At 39.4% G+C, this 17,866-nt stretch overlaps 1 protein-coding gene across 42 annotated transcripts in view; it reads right to left on the bottom strand.

Moving 5' to 3' along the window:
• Positions 1-373: 373 nt before the first annotated feature.
• The window catches only part of RIMS2 (regulating synaptic membrane exocytosis 2), a 479,246-nt gene continuing 461,753 nt past the window's right edge, over positions 374-17,866 (bottom strand). For 41 of the 42 annotated variants that reach the window (XM_065627842.1, XM_065627852.1, XM_065627847.1 and 38 more), the window contains 5 exons: positions 4,928-5,069; positions 3,528-3,640; positions 2,681-2,782; positions 1,592-1,731; positions 374-592 (listed from right to left, as the gene is read on the bottom strand). In XM_065627842.1, the coding sequence (XP_065483914.1) occupies positions 374-592; positions 1,592-1,731; positions 2,681-2,782; positions 3,528-3,640; positions 4,928-5,069 (716 nt within the window). The remainder of the gene's footprint in view (positions 593-1,591; positions 1,732-2,680; positions 2,783-3,527; positions 3,641-4,927; positions 5,070-17,866) is intronic. The other variant, XM_065627879.1, reaches the window with a different exon arrangement.

Genomic DNA, 17,866 nt, shown 5'->3' with positions numbered 1-17,866 from the left:
GTGGCATAATCAAGCTTTAGGAGGGGAGGGCAGATAAATAAAGAAACAGGAGCAACAAAACAGATATGCCATTTAAAAGGACTTCTGTTGCATGAAACAGATTGATTCTTTTAGTTTAGTCCATGGCTTCAGATTGGACCGAAACTGAGTGTCCCTGAACTCCAAACCTATCAGTTCTTCATGACTTCAGTCCTTCACCTGAGGGCCTTCCATAGGGCACAATGTGTGCAACTTCCTTGAGAACACAGGATCGCGTTGCAGCCCTAGAAACAGGCTCAGAAGACACAACATTAAGCATGCAGTGTTACCAGGGTTTGCGACCTGTAATTTTTTTTTTGTAACGCTGGTTGCTATGACAACAGTTTCACAGCTGCTATGAGCGAGCATACGAAGGTCCTGTTGAACTTTCAAGAGATGATTGGGAAGCTCTTCTAGTGAGAGGAGCTAAAGTTGGGTCTACTAGGGAAGAAGGAGGGAAGAGTTTGAACCACCCAATCACCATGTTGGACAGGTCCAGTTCATCTAAAAGTATCTGTGCCACTCCCATAAAGGATTTGTGATCCATACGTCCATAGTCTCCCCAAACAATTATCTGTTAGCAAAAGAAACACAAGAAAATAGAAAAAAATCAGAAAAAAAATGATGAGAGCTTCAATATGATTCTTCAAATGCCTCTACTTATTTAATTATAGTAAGCAATGAGATACTTGACTGCTGGAACAGTTTAGTTCTGTGCATACAAACCACGATGCAGTGACAGAAACGACCTAGGCAGTAACAGAGCAGTTATCCATAATACTAATGGGCCCATACACATGGTAGAGGCAAAATAATCTAGAATTAACTTTTGTTCAGCAATGTCTACTTGCATCAGTAGTTGTTACTGTAGTATTTGTGTGCTCAACGAGGACTTGAAATAGCAGAACTTGCCAAATGAATCATGGAATCACAGAATGTCAGGGATTGGAAGGGACCTCAAAAGATCATCTAGTCCAATCCCCCTGCCAGAGCAGGAACACCCAGATGAGGTTACACAGGAAGGTGTCCAGGCGGGTTTTGAATGTCTCCAGAGAAGGAGACTCCACAACCTCCCTGGGCAGCCTGTTCCAGTGCTCTGTTACCCTCACTGAGAAGAAGCTTCCTCTCAAATTTAAGTGGAACCTCTTGTGTTCCAGTTTGAACCCATTGCCCCTTGTCCTATCATTGGTTGTCACTAAGAAGAGCCTGGCTCCATCCTCGTGACATCCACCTTTTATATATTTATAAACATTAATGAGGTCACCCCTCAGTCTCCTCTTCTCCAAGCTAAAGAGACCCAGCTCCCTCAGCCTTTCCTCATAAGGGAGATGCTCCACTCCCTTCGTCATCTTTGTTGCCCTGCGCTGGACTCTCTCCAGCAGTTCCCTGTCCTTCTTGAACTGAGGGGCCCAAAACTGGACACAATATTCCAGATGCGGTCTCACCAGGGTAGAGTAGAGGGGAAGGGGAACCTCTCTCGACCTGCACGAAGCATGAAAGGAGTCTGAAACTCATTCAGTGCAAACTGTACAGCTGATACTTTCAGATTCAGAAGAATATTGATGCAAGTTACCTGTAAAACTTTGCCTTGGGGACTTTCTTCAAATGATAGAAGTTGCTGATAAAGTGGTTCCAGCGTTTTTCTTGCTACCTTTGTTTTCTTTTTGGCTATGCAGACTCCATTTTCTAATAGATACACCTTTACATATGGTGCTTAGAAGAAAATAAAGAACAATAAGTAAAGAAGTTGTCCAGATTTTTTGCTTAACAGATGCAGTGTTCTATCACCGTATGATAAAATCTGCCTTTTACTGGACATATAACTTACATGAACAAATCATAACAAGCAATATGAACATTTATTCACATGCAAAGCATCCATGCATTTTCTTTATTTTTTTCCATGGCATAATTTTTTCTTTACTTCTGTTTATATATTTCTTTTGCCACGAAACAATTCAGATTTTGACCTGGAAAAATTAGATATTTCTCTCTATATATAGTATCCCTATACTGTATAGTATGCAAAATAGGCCTGTTAAGTAAATTAATGACTTGCATTGACTTTCGTGAGATTTGGATCAATGCTCCAAATTGTTAATAATTTAAAATTATCTACAAGGTGAAATTCGGTGAAGAAAAGACTCTGACACGATTTCTATTTTGGCAGAAGAACTTGCTAAAAATATCACTATATTGTCCTTTTCACACAGTGTTATAGGACATCAGACTATAAAATAAGGAGCGAGTATCAAATACTGGTCTACTTTTCGACTAGGTAGCTATTGCACACCTCTTGTTGATTTTGTCTTCACCCCTAACATTCCTGTATCACGTCTTTAGTGTATACCTTTCTTTCAACCCCATAACCAAGGACTCATTTTTTATTACTGAAATTCTTTTGTGTGTTCTCGTACCACAGAGATCAGTCTTTTTTTTTTTTTTCTCCTGAAGCAGGGTTGATTTTTCATACGTACTGTAAGCTTGTATGTCATTTCAGTACATTTTGCATTTCAGTGTACAGTACTGTAACCTACAGATACGTGAATTTGCTAAAAGAGTTTACCTAAGTTGAACAGTAAAGCCTCAGAAGCTGGGGGGAATGTTGTAGGGGTTTTTTGGTAAAACATTATTCATGTCACTAAGATTTTTTCTTCCTTACCTGGCAGTGTCTTTGAACCTGGTTTTACAACAAGGCCACGAGCTCGGATTATTTCTACTTCCAATTGTCCTTTCTTGTCCATCATTCCCACCTGGATATCTCCTAGAAAAAGAAATCCTGGCATTGTAATTCAGAAATACATAAATATACGGAAAGCTATGGGAAGATCTCAGATGAGTATGTGGTGACTTGTGTCTTCCGCATTCCACCAATAGGTATGATCCAGATTTAAACACTACTAGATAATTTAATACTTGTCCTCTTCACTACTAGTCACATTAGTAAATAATTTAAAAACCCTGCAATAACATCTTATCTCCTATTTTCCATGCACCTATCACTTCAAATCAAATTTTTTTTTTGGTCTTAAGAATTTCAGACAAAAAAAGGCACCAAGGAAATTAGTATGAAGCAGCTCTGTAAAACTGTGTGAAGTCTCTTCATTAGGCATCTAGTTTATGACAAAGTATGACAATATAACTTGTGAATATAAAAAAGCCTGTAAGCACAATAATAACAAATACTTCACACCTAAATTCCCATTTTTATTCAATACTACCCAAATGATTTGGGAAAAGTCTTGGTCTCATTAGCCACATGTTAAAGATGGAAAACTGAACAAGAGATAAAAGACAGAATTTTTCAAAGCACTTTTCTACTTTTGAGTGTCTTAATAAGCATCCACAGTTATGTCCAACTTTGGCTGAGGTTATAGTTTTGGTCTTAACTGAGTTATTCAAAACCACATGGGAAATCCATATTTAGAGAACTAGAATCTAGATAATTTCTATGTTCTAATTATCAGACCCAGTAGATTATATTATATCTACAGGATATAAATGCTTACCCATCGATGGTGTTGCCAAAGTCTGCCGTCCTACAAGCTGGGCAGGACCAAGTCCATCCAGAAAATCACTGAACTGGCTGTCTGCAGCCAACCTCACACCAGGGAAAATCAAACTAAAAAACAAAGTTGAAAAACACCAACAATAAACACACTTGAATTTGCCCTTTTTTGTTTTCTAGATGTTTTGCATTTAGCATTTGTGGTTTTGGTACTACTGGTCACAAGGAACTTGTTTACACTGACAAGATTGCAAAACAATTACTGTAATTTTCAAAACTTTACAGTGTTCAACGAGCAGTAATTCAGCCTCCAGAATATAACCAAACAGGTGAAGGAAGCACTAATCCTTACTGTGTCTAATTTCTACAGTAATATTCTTCCACCATGCTCTCTTTCCCCAATATATTAAAGACCACTGTTAATTATTGTAGTATTCATATGAGACCAGTTTAATAAGATACTAATACATGCCCTTACCAGTAATTTAGTTACATGAAGGTAAAATTGCTCATATTTCTCAGTCAATGTGAACTCAGTGGCTGAATATCAACTGTATCAAGTGAAATTAGTGCAATAGACTGAATACTGGTCACTATTTTTAAAATTGCCTTTTAAAATCAGCATCCATTATAAACATTTTGTTAGGAGTGTCTTTGAGAATGACATATATTCAATAACAGAACTTAAATCCACTGTGGCAAATGGCCAAAGTAACTTAAAATTCAAATTCTTGCCATAAATTATCTGTGACCCATTAGAAGGCAACAAGAATTAATGAGAGTTGTAATGATCAACCATAAATAAATGTCCAAGTGCATATAGTGCATCAACTTGGACGTGTAAGATATATTGTTCAGTGCTGTGAGTACCACTAATATATCTATCCCAAACAAGGTTTTTCTGAGCAGTGTCTTGGACAAACCACTCAGAAGTTTTTCAGCTTGGGCTTTTATGACAAGCGTGATGCATGACAATTTCATACTTCTGCCCAGATAATTTCTTCAGGACTAATTAGCAGGATCTTTGAAAAACTCTTGAGCCCAGTGAATGGCACCTGGAACTGCTCTGGAAATGCTTTGTTCTGCAAAGTACAGACACGAGTGACAAGTTTTCTGAAGAGAAACTGTCCTTTTCGGTGTTTTACCCCCTGCACCGCAGCCGCTGCCCCTCCTGCCACACCGCCGGCTGGTGGCTCTGACCCCCAGGTGCACCGCAGAAATCATCCTCATCCTTCCTGCACCAACAACTACGGACTCTTTTGGTCACAGGGGAAGACAGGCTTGGTCCATTAACTTGTGAAGGCAACTCTATCAGGACCTACAGTGTTCACCTCACTTTTGTCCAACTACCAGTTTCATGGAGAAAAACGCCAGGTAACCACAGTAATAACCACTGCTCACTTTCCCTCGGAGCTGTAGCTGTTCATGCTCCCGTCCGTCGACTCCCGGCTGGCCTGACGGGTCATCCAGTTCCTCATCTCCACGGCCAGCCCCGTCTCCGTGCTCCTCTGGACCGTGCTCCGCAGCTTCTTACCCCCTGCTTCTGCGGAGACAAAAGCGAAGTCCCCATCGCACCGCGCTGTGGGGCACGACTGCGGGCACCGCACCACCACGCCACACCTCGCGGCCCGAAATTAATGACCTGTACCAAAACTTCCATTTTAAAATTACCATTTTTTACTAATAGGCAAGCAGCATTGTAAATCTCTTTTACGGGACCATACTTCTGTCACCGCCTGCTCTGCAAGGGCAGCCAGCATACGCAAAACATAAGTCTGCCCACAGAAGTAACCAGATTTACATTATCCATAGTCTACTGTGTTTAAAATACGTTGTCTCTGGATGAATACATCCCCCCTAGGAATTCAGCTACAATGTCACCATTATGTCAAAACCTGCAGTGTCTGAGGAATGTTCTAATTCAGATGAATTGTTTGATTTAAAAACATTTGGTCATTATCTGCTAAATCAAGTTCCAGATATCCATTAGTAAGGACTGTAAACAACAAGTCAAGAACCCTTCCCATTCTCTCTTCTCTGTTCACGCTCTTCTCATTTCACTAGCTGCTTTAACTTAGTAACTAAAAAACACAGTATTGATTTATGCACAATATGAAACTTTATTTCCACATCCAAGAGTAACAATTTTTGTACCTTCTTGCATGTTTTAATTTCAGTTGTAAAAACAGCAGTGACAGATAGCTGGGTACCAGACAAGGGAAGAAGTATTCAAAACTTAATACAGAAACATTTTAGTGTAGGAATTTTGATCAAGCCTTCAGCTGGAAGATATATTGAAGGTGCCACCAAAAAAAAAATAACCAAACCTGAGTGGGAATGAAGCCTCAGTTTTTCTTTCATGAATATGACAGTCACTCCATGTCACTTCTGATTTTAAATGCTGTTCCCTGCAATGGTGCAGGGAATTCTGCCTTCCAGTTTCTTTTATCTGTTCAACGGATAAAACCCCCTGACTTCAGCACAGCGATGCATGATATACTGATAATATCATAAAATAAGGAAAACTCTAAATGTACACAACACCAAATGATACTAGAAATCATAAATATTGATAAATGAGTGTAGAGTAACATCCAAGATCCCAGGATACCTGTGGACTTGCCCTGTTCTACAGTCGTTTGTAGCCTCTGGCACCCTTGCACCACATCTGGCTTACCACATACCGGATGGCAGAAGAACTGTTGGACCTGTAGGGTCGGTGAAGCTCTAGGGATTTGAGAAAGGGAGGAGAATGTCCTGGCATAAGGACTCACACCCTGAGGAGCACAGGCGCTGGCTTAGAGCAAGAGGACCTGCACCCTCGGACAGGGGACTGCAGAGGGGCACTGATCTCTCTGTCCCCACTCAGTGTCCCTCTGTCCTACAGGCTGCCATGTGGGGTGAAGTCTCCTGGGTGCAAACCCCAGGCCCTCCAGTCAGGGGGAATATCAGGTCAGATAAAGAACATGGGAACTTTAGTGAAGTAGGAAATAGATACCCAAACCACATTGAAAACTCACTGGCTCCTTGTCAAGAAAGATTTAATAACATTGCAATATTTAGCAGTAATGAGACATTTCTACAGCAGTATCATGAATTGTTCAAATCGTATTGCTCACAGAATCATAGAATGTTCTGAGTTGGAAGGGACCCACAAGGATCATCGAGTCCAACTCCTGTCCCTGCATGTGACAACCCCACAGGTCACACCATGTGTCTGAGGGCTTGTCCAGTCTCTTCTTGAACACTGTCAGGCTGGGGCCGTGACACCTCCCTGGGGAGCCTGTTCCAGTGCTGCACCACCCTCTGGGGGAAGAACCTTTTCCTAATGTCCAACCTGAACCTCCCCTGGCACATCTTCCTGCCATTCCCTTGGGTTCTGTCATTATTACAAGCTTTCTATGCATTCCTTAAGACCATAACTTTTAATCAGTATATAAAAAATAACAGAAGTAATAATTTTGCTCTAAAACTTCAACTACCCACATGAATTTAGTAACCAAGTGAAAGAATTTTTTTACTATGTCAAAACTGCTTCTGAAAATCCCCATCAATATCTGGTGCAATAGATACAAATAAAAAAGACACAAGGCTAACATGACATATGAAAAATGAAGGGCAGAAGTCTACAGTTTCATTTCTATTGGGTTGCGCTGTTCCAAGTGTCTGCTGGTTTTATTATTTATATCAAACTAATGAAAGCTGGCGGCTGACTTCCAACACTGGTCCAGAGTTGTTCTAAAATCCAGTTACTCATATCAAACAAATATTCCCAAAAAATTGTCTGAAAAACAACACCCTACAGTTCTGTAGAAAAGGTACACTGTCATATTTACATGTGAAAGGCAAACAGCTTCCAAAGCCCCATGCTCTCTTCATTAAAGTATCATTACAGGTTATTACTCTTCAATTGTAAGAGCTCTTTTGATTAGTAAGCATCATTTTTGTTCAGTCTTTTGTTGAATGGTGGTCGTTCTCGGTTCATTGTTGCAAACATGAATTTTCTCATACAAATTTAACAGAAAATCTCCATCCTGCATGATTCTTCAGTCTTTTCATGTCATATATTTCAAAGATTTTGGGGTTTGGCATGAGTTTGAATACATGATATGTGAAGGAGTATATAGTAACTTTCAAGAATTAGTAAGGCAGATATTTTTTTTTTCTGAATTAGAATTAAGCGTGTATGCCTTTACTGTAGCAGAACATTAACAGAAAAAAAATTAACGCATCTGTTGCACATCAATTTACTGAGAAATTAAGGCAGAACTGGTGCAACTGCCATTCAAGTCTTCATAGAGGCACATGTGTTTAACCAGCTGTCCTGAGCATCCCTCTGAATCTTATTTTTAAGCAGTTTTACTTTCCTGCATGTATTTTAACTGAAATAAGTGCTCTGGTTCACATGAAGACAGGCCAACAGCTGAAAAGATACAACTTTAATTCAGCATGTAAGTTAGGCATGCATAGTACATCCAACTTCTGTGTAAGTGTGGGTGGTAAACAGAAATTATTTTGACCTTAACATTGAATTTAAGAAGGGCCAAAAAGAGACTATGTAAATAACAATTTTCCAGTTTTCAACAGGAACAGGCAGAGCTCTCTGATTGTCCTGAAAGAGAAAGATCTGACCTTTCAGCAATGAGGCTCCTAATCATGATGTTTATGTTCTTTGAAATAAGAATTGAAGACTTAATAGTGAAATGGCAATTTGGAATAGAAGTACAGAAGAAGCTTCTGTTCACAGTCATGACTCCTGAGCCACCGCTTTAAAGATGAATATTCTTTCAAATCAAGCTTGGCTAAACTAACGTGTAGTAATACGCATGAGAAATACCTACACTCGATTACCCACAAACCCAGCAACACATTTGTCCCTGGAAAAATGTAACAAATCAAACCACAATCCACCAAACAATTTAAAAGCAAAGACAGTATTTATATAATCCATATTGTGTTTCTTAAATTCAACATTAAAATACTTAAAAGGTGGCAAGTAGCAATAAAAATGCGAAGCAGTTTCTCAACTCAAAGAAATAGACTTCAGTGCCATACTTCCATGCTATAGCTGGTGCAAGATCTGGTAGAATGTCTTACCACTCCAGTAAATCCAGACTGTTTTCCCTCATTCCTGCCTGCAAATTAAAACCTCTTCTGTTGTGCTAATTCAACTACTTGTGTGGCTGCATTCTGTACTGGACCCAGCCCAAAAGGAACAAACCAACAATATGTTTTAAAGCTGTTCTTTTTCTTATAAGACAGATCATTTCCCAAAAACATTTGTGAAAACAAACAGACAGTTAAATGAGCCCAAGTGAGGTGATGCTAATCTCTAACCAGATGAATAATTTGGGAATGCCACTAACACAGAAGTAAACATGTAACTGGTGCCACTCTAAAAGTGGAGGTTGGGTTTGTAATCATAAAATATCTATACATATACACTCACCTCATATATGTTGTTCTATTCCTACCAAATGAAAGTATGCAGAAACAAGGGAGTCTAGTAGTGTACTTTGTTGCTAAGTATGTTGCTGACCACCTACACTGAAAATAATTTTACTTGCAATTTACTAAACCCTAATAAGGAACATTGAAAATGTTCTCCAAATTAGTATAATCTAATTGCCTTAGAAAGAACAAATTTCTCTCAAGTCCTCATCACAAAATATGGAATATATTATCTGAAAACACTAATTCAGATTCTTGTGGCCATATTGTAAGGAGTGGAATAAATTACCAGAAATAATTGCTTTGGCATTTCTGAAAGCGCATTCATTCTTACAGTTAATCACACTGGTAATTTAACTAATATGGTTACTGCAAATAGACTCCACAGGCCACATCTTCTAAATCATACATGGAATTATTTGTTCCTGCAACTTGGAGTGCAAATCACTTGCAAATTAGGAGCGCAATACTACTGATATGATCTTCGGTATCAGATGAGGACAAGTCAAACGGTGCAGTGAATGCAACAGATTGCTCTCTGTGATCTGGAATCTAGCCGGATGAAATCTGCCTCTGGTGGGGAGAGCGAGAGCTCTCAGCAAGAGCTTCCAACACCTGCCCAGTCCTGGGCACGGAGCCTGAGCAAGGACACAGCTGGAACAGGCAGGGGCAGCTTGGCCATGCCAGCTGTGGCTTCAGAAACCTGCTCAAGTGCTTGCAGTGCTGCTTTTCTACTCCCCTCACCTCACCACAAAGGCTGCATAAAAACTGCTTCAGTATTTTCACTGTTAGATCCACAAAGAGAATAAGCTGCCTGTAAGTGACCACTTTTCAAGATACTCTTTTCAAGATACTCTTTGAGTATCTAGAGATCTACTCTGGGCATGTTAAGAAGAGGTCAAAAAAATCATCAGAGCCAGTCTAGGAGCATTTGATCCTACCTAGGAAAAGAGGGACAGGGTAGGTCCCAGATTCCCTTGCAACTGCACAGCTCTTGGCCGCACTCTTGAAGCACTGCTGGGAACCACATCTGAGCTGTTTCTTTCCTTGCATCACCCACAGACCCCAAGCAGCAGGCACGGATTAGGATCTATTAATTTACGCAGGACTTGGGAAACCCAGATTCCACTGTCACCTCAGTTTGAGAAGCTTTGAGCCCATCTCTCTGAGTCTCAGAAGCCAGTGCTAACCAACAGCTTAGGAGGCCTCGTGTCACAGTCCTTCTGATGAAGTTTTCTCACGGCGCATGCTGTCAGGGTTTATGAAGCCCAAGGAGCGCTGGCATGGCCAGGGAGAAACTGTAACCAGGGGCTTTCCCTTGCTTTGCACTTGTAAGGAAGAAGGGAAGACCTGCGTTGCAGTTCCTGCTCCCATGAATATCTGAACACAAAACTAGAGAAATTTTGACCAGGATGGGAATGGCATGCCCTGATAGCCCAAAAGCAGAGGTTCCTTGAGCTTCTGGTCAAAGGCTGGTTTGAAGCTTTCAGGTCCCATTCTTGACAAATCCTCCACACAGGACCCAAGATGCAGCCATCACGAATCTTGGTTGTTCCTGGGATCTAAAGCTTTGGTCAGATTGCAGCATCCTCTTCCTGGATTTCACTTTCATGGCAAGGCTGGTTGCACGTTCAATCTGGAAATATCCCCCCAGCTTGTTGTGGCTGCATGATGTAAAGTCTGTTTACCACACACTGCTCCCAAGCAATGCTGTGCTTTAAGGCAGGCACCTGCTCCTTATTCTCTCCCATTTTTTAATGTGTTTAAAGTCGTATTCTGCCACTTTAATTTCACTGCTGTGCTGATGTCCATTCTTCAGTCCTAACTGACCCTTCAGCAAATTCTTAAGACCATAAGACAATAGAAACTGCTTTTGTCCATGTGAGGTATCCTCCACTTTAAGTTCTTCAACACTTGTGATTCCAAAAGTTTTTGAAAAATTTTTACAAGCCTGAGTTGTTAACAAGAGCTGTTTTTCCACAGACACGGTAATTACTTAATGCTCCTAAAATTCCTGTATCCCTTGTATTATTACTGAGCACCACTATCAAATGCGCTAAATATAAAAAGGACAAATAGCCACGTCTGACAGCTTGGAGCTTGTTTTCAATACCTGTGCTATGTAACACTCACTGGAAATCCCGATTAAGTATATACAGAACCACAGCATGAGGGTTTGTGTCTTGGCCATTTCCTTGACAAAGAATTTACCTCCAATAACAGACAGACAACAGACCAGGAGCCATCCCAGGGAAGCAAAACGAAATAACCCCAGCTGTCTGGATGAGAGGTGTTAACACCGATGTGATTTCCACTACTCTTTTGGTTACTTGGCTCTGACTACATAAACTGGCTATGCAGACTTCTGGTTGGATAATTTGTTTCACAAATGTTGATTGCAGATCTTGATTGTATACATAGTAAGAAAATAAACTGGTTTTTATATTTTTTAACCACCTATTTGGCCCAAGAGAGATCAAGACATCTCTATTATGCTTATGCTATTTTTTCAAACATATGACTGCAGGGCCAAAAAGGAATGTTTTTCTTCATATTTGTGTGAGATGTATTTCCAAGTCAGCTGCTACACTGAGATTTACTGAGCTAGTAAACTACCCCTTGACTAGCCAATCTAACCAGAGATCCATAAAGGTTTGAATCTAAGATGGAAAAATACACATTAAATGTCTCAAATATGGGATTGGAAAAAAAAAAAAGTTGAGTTCTGATGCAATAAAAAATAGCAAAGATCAACTGCAGAATGGCTATATTATACTTATTACTTGTATTTATAAATGTACAACTCCTGACAGTGAGATGTAAATTGGGAGCACAATGGCACAGAGCCACTCAGGCCATTCCAGCACTTCTGCAGAAATCTGTTTCTGTTACTGATAAGACCATTGGTTTTCTAAGTGTGGTCAGAGGACACACCTGCCAAAAGTCTCAAACAATTGCTGTAAAACTGAACACAGGGATATGACAATGAAGAAGCACATGGCTTTGCAGCCCACAGCTGTATTTCCCATGTGCCAAGTGACCTGAATTTTTCAGGAACCCTCATTTAGATCAGTTACAATCTCCAAACAGGTAGATGTTCTTATCATTCAAATATAACAGGTCTGGCTTTGTATTTATTTTTTGTATGTGTCAAAGCAGAATGGTAGCATTTTCTATCCACTTTGTACATTCTGTACAACAATCTACGTGACTACAAGAAAAGTACAGCAGTGGGAAATCAGTCTCATCCCCAAGCTATTAAAATCCTGAAAAAATAGAGCAAGCTATTTTGTGGAATTACGTTCTAATTTTATATACCGTTTACATAAGGAATCACTAAATAGGTGCACATCTTCACCGCAAGAAATCTTCAGACCCAGTCTTTGATTTTGCCAATGACAAAGGCTGACCATCTTAACTAAAAAGAAACCATCACTGAGGTTTTGAGTGATAACGTTTTGAGGTTTATATGGACATTTAATTTCCTGGTTATAAAGCATTCTTATGCATTTATTAATAACAATTACTCCATGAAGTGCCAAAAGGACATTAAAATTTCTTAAGCAGTGAAGAGTGTATATATCGAGGAGCTTAGAATTGCTTTTTAATTTTTGTATTATATGAATTGAGAGATACTTTCAAAATATGTAATAATAACAGTAACACCATTCTTTAACCCAACCTTGATTATTTTTAGTATAGCTAAGGTCATTATACACACTATCAGATGGATCTGTATAGCATTTCTGAATGATGTAGCAAGTGTGTTGAAATAATTCACCATCTTCTATTAGGGCTTAATGAGATAGATGGTGCCAAGTAGTTGGATGGCTACTGAGATTACACAAATTAGAAACAATTCTTCCTCCCAGCTTTGTCTAAGATGAGTAATGATACTAAGCAAATATCATTATTTAAATAACCACAGTTCACAGAACTCTGAGCAAAATAGACACTGTAATGACCCATTTTCAAACTACTGCTGTTAAGCATTTACCTCTCCAATCAAAAAAAACAGCTACACAGTGTGCTGCTGCTTTGAGAACACTGTTGACCTTGCTATTGAAAAATGACAATTACAGTATGTAGAGATAAGCAAGACAGTTTTTTTCGGGCTTATGTAGGTACCACCCAAGATGAAAGCTGGCACACACTGTAGCTTCACTGCTGCTGTTATAGCCACACCTGAGTTATCTCTTAGCTTATTCAGGTAAATGCCGCAGTGTAACTAGCAGCCCAGAAGAGAAATGCAACAAATATAAGAGAAATACAGCCTTAAAGTTCTGTTGGGCATTTCTATCATATAATCAGGTTGAAGCATGTTGTACTTTGAATGTCAGTCCTTCTGCAGTCTCTTCTACTTTTCTGATGATTTTCCAGATGTTTCCCAGAGTACATGTGTTTTGCTTGCCACACTCTTTCCGTCACCAGTAACTGTACAGTTTTTTCTGTGCTTCTTTTTTTAAAAGGTTTTATCCAACTTGGCATCTACATCTACTTCACCAGTGCAGCACCTGAGTGTAATTGGTAAAAACACCTGGGACTGGAAAGAGGGATGAAATTACTGGAAATGCCTTCTGTACTGCCTCCACCCCGGAGTCAGCACGAGGAGCTGCAGAAGCGGGAGAGACCCAGCCCCACCGCACTGATGGGCAGGCTGGCTCAGCTCAGCCCTGGAGCAATGCTCTAGCAACAAACGTAAAAAAATATCAACCATACACTTAAATGTTGTGCAGATTCTGTATGGAATGATTATTATTGCATGTTCTGAGTGATTTTTATCCTCTAAGATAAGCCACCTCATCGTTGCATGAAATGCACAGCAGACAATCCCTGGCGTGTTAACATCAATCAAGCCAAGGTCTTTAAAGCTTCACCTTTTACAGTGATACTCTGCCACAGGGCAGTATATCCTTCGTTCATATTCCACCTTGGCTCTGCTTATGAACGTTCCACGTAAACAAGGTCATCTTTACCACCAAGGCCAAAAAGTAGGCCAATTCCCCCAAGAAGATGTAGTTATTCTCATTTTCTTCATTGCCTGATACTCCTACTATTACTTTATTATTTTTAAGAGGATAATTTTAAAGTGTAACTACTTCATGCACAGGATTCTCTTTAATAATTACTGTGTTAATGAATTTATTGTTACCACTTCCCCCGTTTCCTATTTCTGGTTAAATTATTGTCTGCTTATTGTTGTCTACTGGGACCTCCAGAGGGACAGTGTGATCTGGTGCCCTAACCACAGGAACAGAATGCAGGAACTGCCAAGCTTTATTCCAGCTCTACCAATGGGGAATGATTAATCAGTGAGAAACGCCACTGAAGCCAGTAATAGTGTTCAAACGAGCAATTCAGGATGCATTTAAATAAGTCCTGCTCCTTCCCTCACCAGCATCAATGGCAATACTTCTGCTGATACCTATGAGGGATCAAACAACCCCTCAGGGAAGTTTCCCAGACAGTTATCAGCCAGATGTCAGGAGTGTATCATGTGCCTCCATTCCTGCTGAACTCCTGCAGCAACACTCAGATACTTCTTTCAGTAGGCCTCAATATGCAAAACTGTAATGTATCTTCTCCTCAGCTAACACAACTAATTCTTGCTATTTTTGGCATGATTGTCTTGGGCTGAAGAACATTCTGTGGCTTTTTTTTCTCTATTGCCTTTTGTTTTCCTAATATACTGGGAGACCAAGATGCTTTCCAGTTCTTTCTGAATTAATTTATGTCTTAAATTATCATAAATTATCTCTTGAATTGTCTTTAACACCTGCAAAGCATTTGATTTTCCCCTTGAATCTCATAGCTTCACTACCACCCAAAAGCTTTGGCAAAAGAAGACATTAAATTGAAATATGCCCCCTTTTGAGTAGCGTAGTTCTGCACACCGATCTTGCCACGACCCGCGTTTCCATAGCTGTGCTCCTGGCAACCTGCTACTTAACAGTTTATATAAACACCTCACTGTAAATGCAAATCAGAAGGGAATGTAAATAGCATATAAAAAGGAAACTGTAGCACAGATTTATTATAGCCTACGATACACACAGTATAATCTGAGGAAGCACCAAGTTAACAGTCCCACTCATAACAACAGATGCAGGCTTTCTAGTGATCATATGCGATCTGAGCCTTCCTCTTATTTTCTAATTGCATGTCGGATAAACGTAATTCTTCTTGTACATAAGAATTCACTTGCTCTAGCACATTTTCCAGTTGTCCACAGGGAAGTTTAGTAAGGTCAAATCCACTACTTTCAAATACAGTATGCGCATGAAATTTTGCACTATGACTACACAGTCATCTAAAAAGATGTCACACATATTTACATCGGTCCTTTGAATTCAATGACAAAATTTCCTTTAATTGCAACAAAGCCAGGATTTCAGACAAAATGTGAGGCTTGGGATGCTTCACGCACAGCTGGAATTCAGATCGATACTGATTTGCCTTCTGCACCCCACACCTCTGTTAAACAATTTCCATGTAATTTAAATCCGATCCAAGCATTAGTTGATGCCAATTCTCACTTTACTATGCAGGCTGTACACTTTATCATCAATGAATTTAACAAAAAATGCAAAAGACATCCTTTGATAACCTGTATACTTTGACAACATACATAATTCACTCTGGTACCACACGACATGTTAGTTCTGTGTGTGCACATGCACATATGCCAGAAGTCAATCGATGATGAAAAAACTGACTTTCAATACCTTTTGCTAGACATAGCTAAGAATAATAAACTCCTTTAAAAATAACAAATGTGAATTAACCTGAAGGACTCATCCAACTACCCATGGCAAGTTCATGGCTGTCAATGGGAAAACTGCAGCCTTTCCACATTTCTTCAGTACATCTCAGCTTGGATGCCAGGGCTGAAGAAGCCTCTTACTTTGATCAATTGACACTCAAATGCGTCTTTTCAATCCTCCTGTTCAAAAATGGTTTCTAAAATTATTCTTATTAATAGACTGTATTGAGTTACTATTCATTTACTTCTGAATTTGACATTACTCATATTCTTTGATACCCAAAGATATAGCTTTGGGCCAGTGTATTCATTTCAGCAGTTAATGAACAGAAGTCTTCAAGGGAATATCACAAATAAATGCCTCAATAGGTCAGATTTTCTGTTTGTATTAAAAATATGATTGAATGGGAAATGTAAAAGCACCCCTGTAGCAGGTTATCTTTTTTTAACCTACCCATCACACACAGAAATAACTACATCTTGGGGATAGATTACTTATGAAGTGGGTTTAACATCTATCTTTTTCAGATTAAACTGTAAAAGAGCATTAAGTACGTGAACATGGGAGTGCATGTACCACACCCACTTAAAGACACTGGTGGTACATAAACGTAATTGCATAGAAGCAATTGCATAGAAGACAACAAATTCCAATTTGAGTGCAGAGATGACTTGTTATTTAAAAAATGCATTTTTTTCTTTCTGATCTCCAAGCACTTGGGAAAGGAGTTTAGCTGTCATGCCTGTCACTCCTGTAACCTGAGATGTCTGAAAACTCAGGTAGCAGAAACTCAGCTCCATAAAAACTGCGTAGCAATTTTACCTGTACTTTTTCACTGGAATTACATGAAGTGGATTTTCAAGTGTAGCCTACATCTAAATAGGATCAGATAATGTAAATCAACACAATGTGTAAAAAAACCAGCATCTATTCTTTTAACACTTCTCTTTAAATAACTTGACAGCACAAACTAAATAAGTAATTACAATTATCCTTAAATTCACAGGTATTCATCTACTGACATCCACAGATTTCATATTTCTTTGAACTAGTAAACAGTTTTGAACATACGCAGATCTCAAATGAGGAGTAAGTTAAGTGTTTCCTAGAGAAGTAGAGAAAACAAACCAATACTCTGATTTCACACAGGATTAATGCAACTGTTGTAACTAATAACCAGGACTGAAAAGACAACTATTCTGGAATGACAGAGAAAGAAATCTTTTAAAGAATACCTATTCATGTTTAGCGTAACTTATGGTATTTTCTGTGTTTTAAAAATGTGTGTTTTCAGCCATAGTGTTTATTAGCATGTCAGAAGATTAAAAATGCCCTCTGAAGCCTGCCCTGCAGTCTACTGGCAATATTTTGCAGTTCACTTCATTGTTCAAGGGAGGGAACAGATGAGGGTACTGAAAGACAGCACATTTCGCCCCAGGGAGCAGCTGTCTCTTTTCTGCTGACCAGGGCAACCTGGCCAGCCCCAGAGCAGGGTCCAGGGGAAAGGTGAGGGATCACACCTCGGCATCTGCATCAGAAATACAAAGGTGCTTTGGAGAAGAGACTTCAGGGACCATTGCACATCAAAAGATAAATCAAGACATGTGAAGACTGGGGACAAACATTTGCCACTGAACTCTTGGCCTTAGATGTGGAAGGTGATATATACGAACATAGATATTTTAAATACAGATTATGAATAGTGTACAGAGATAGTTGACACATGTTCGTCTAGTGGCATTGTACAAGTACTGCTATCTTAATGCTGAAATCTACAGAATGTGCAATACACTCAGTTAATGACATCAGAAATCTTGAATTAGTCCTGATAAACACTAGGAAGAACATATGTTCATTCTAAATGTAAACATATTTAACAACGGCAGATTATTTTCTTTATAAAATCAGTATTTTCAAAACAAGCTCCTGAAACTCAAGTTCTGTCCTGGGTAGGGTATGGTGCCATGCTTAACTATATGTACACACTTGTTACCCAAGGTTTTCTGACCACTAGCTTAAGGTTTTGGGGTGTTTTGGCCACGGTTATACAGAAAATCCATTGCATGTCTTTGCTATGTAAAGTTCTGGTCCTATAACAAATATATGGAAGTCACGCAAACACTTC

This window comes from Caloenas nicobarica, chromosome 2, assembly GCF_036013445.1.
Source record: "Caloenas nicobarica isolate bCalNic1 chromosome 2, bCalNic1.hap1, whole genome shotgun sequence".
Lineage (NCBI taxonomy): Eukaryota > Metazoa > Chordata > Aves > Columbiformes > Columbidae > Caloenas > Caloenas nicobarica.
Note: the sequence above shows the minus strand (reverse complement) of the source record. Positions and strands in the feature narration are given on the sequence as shown.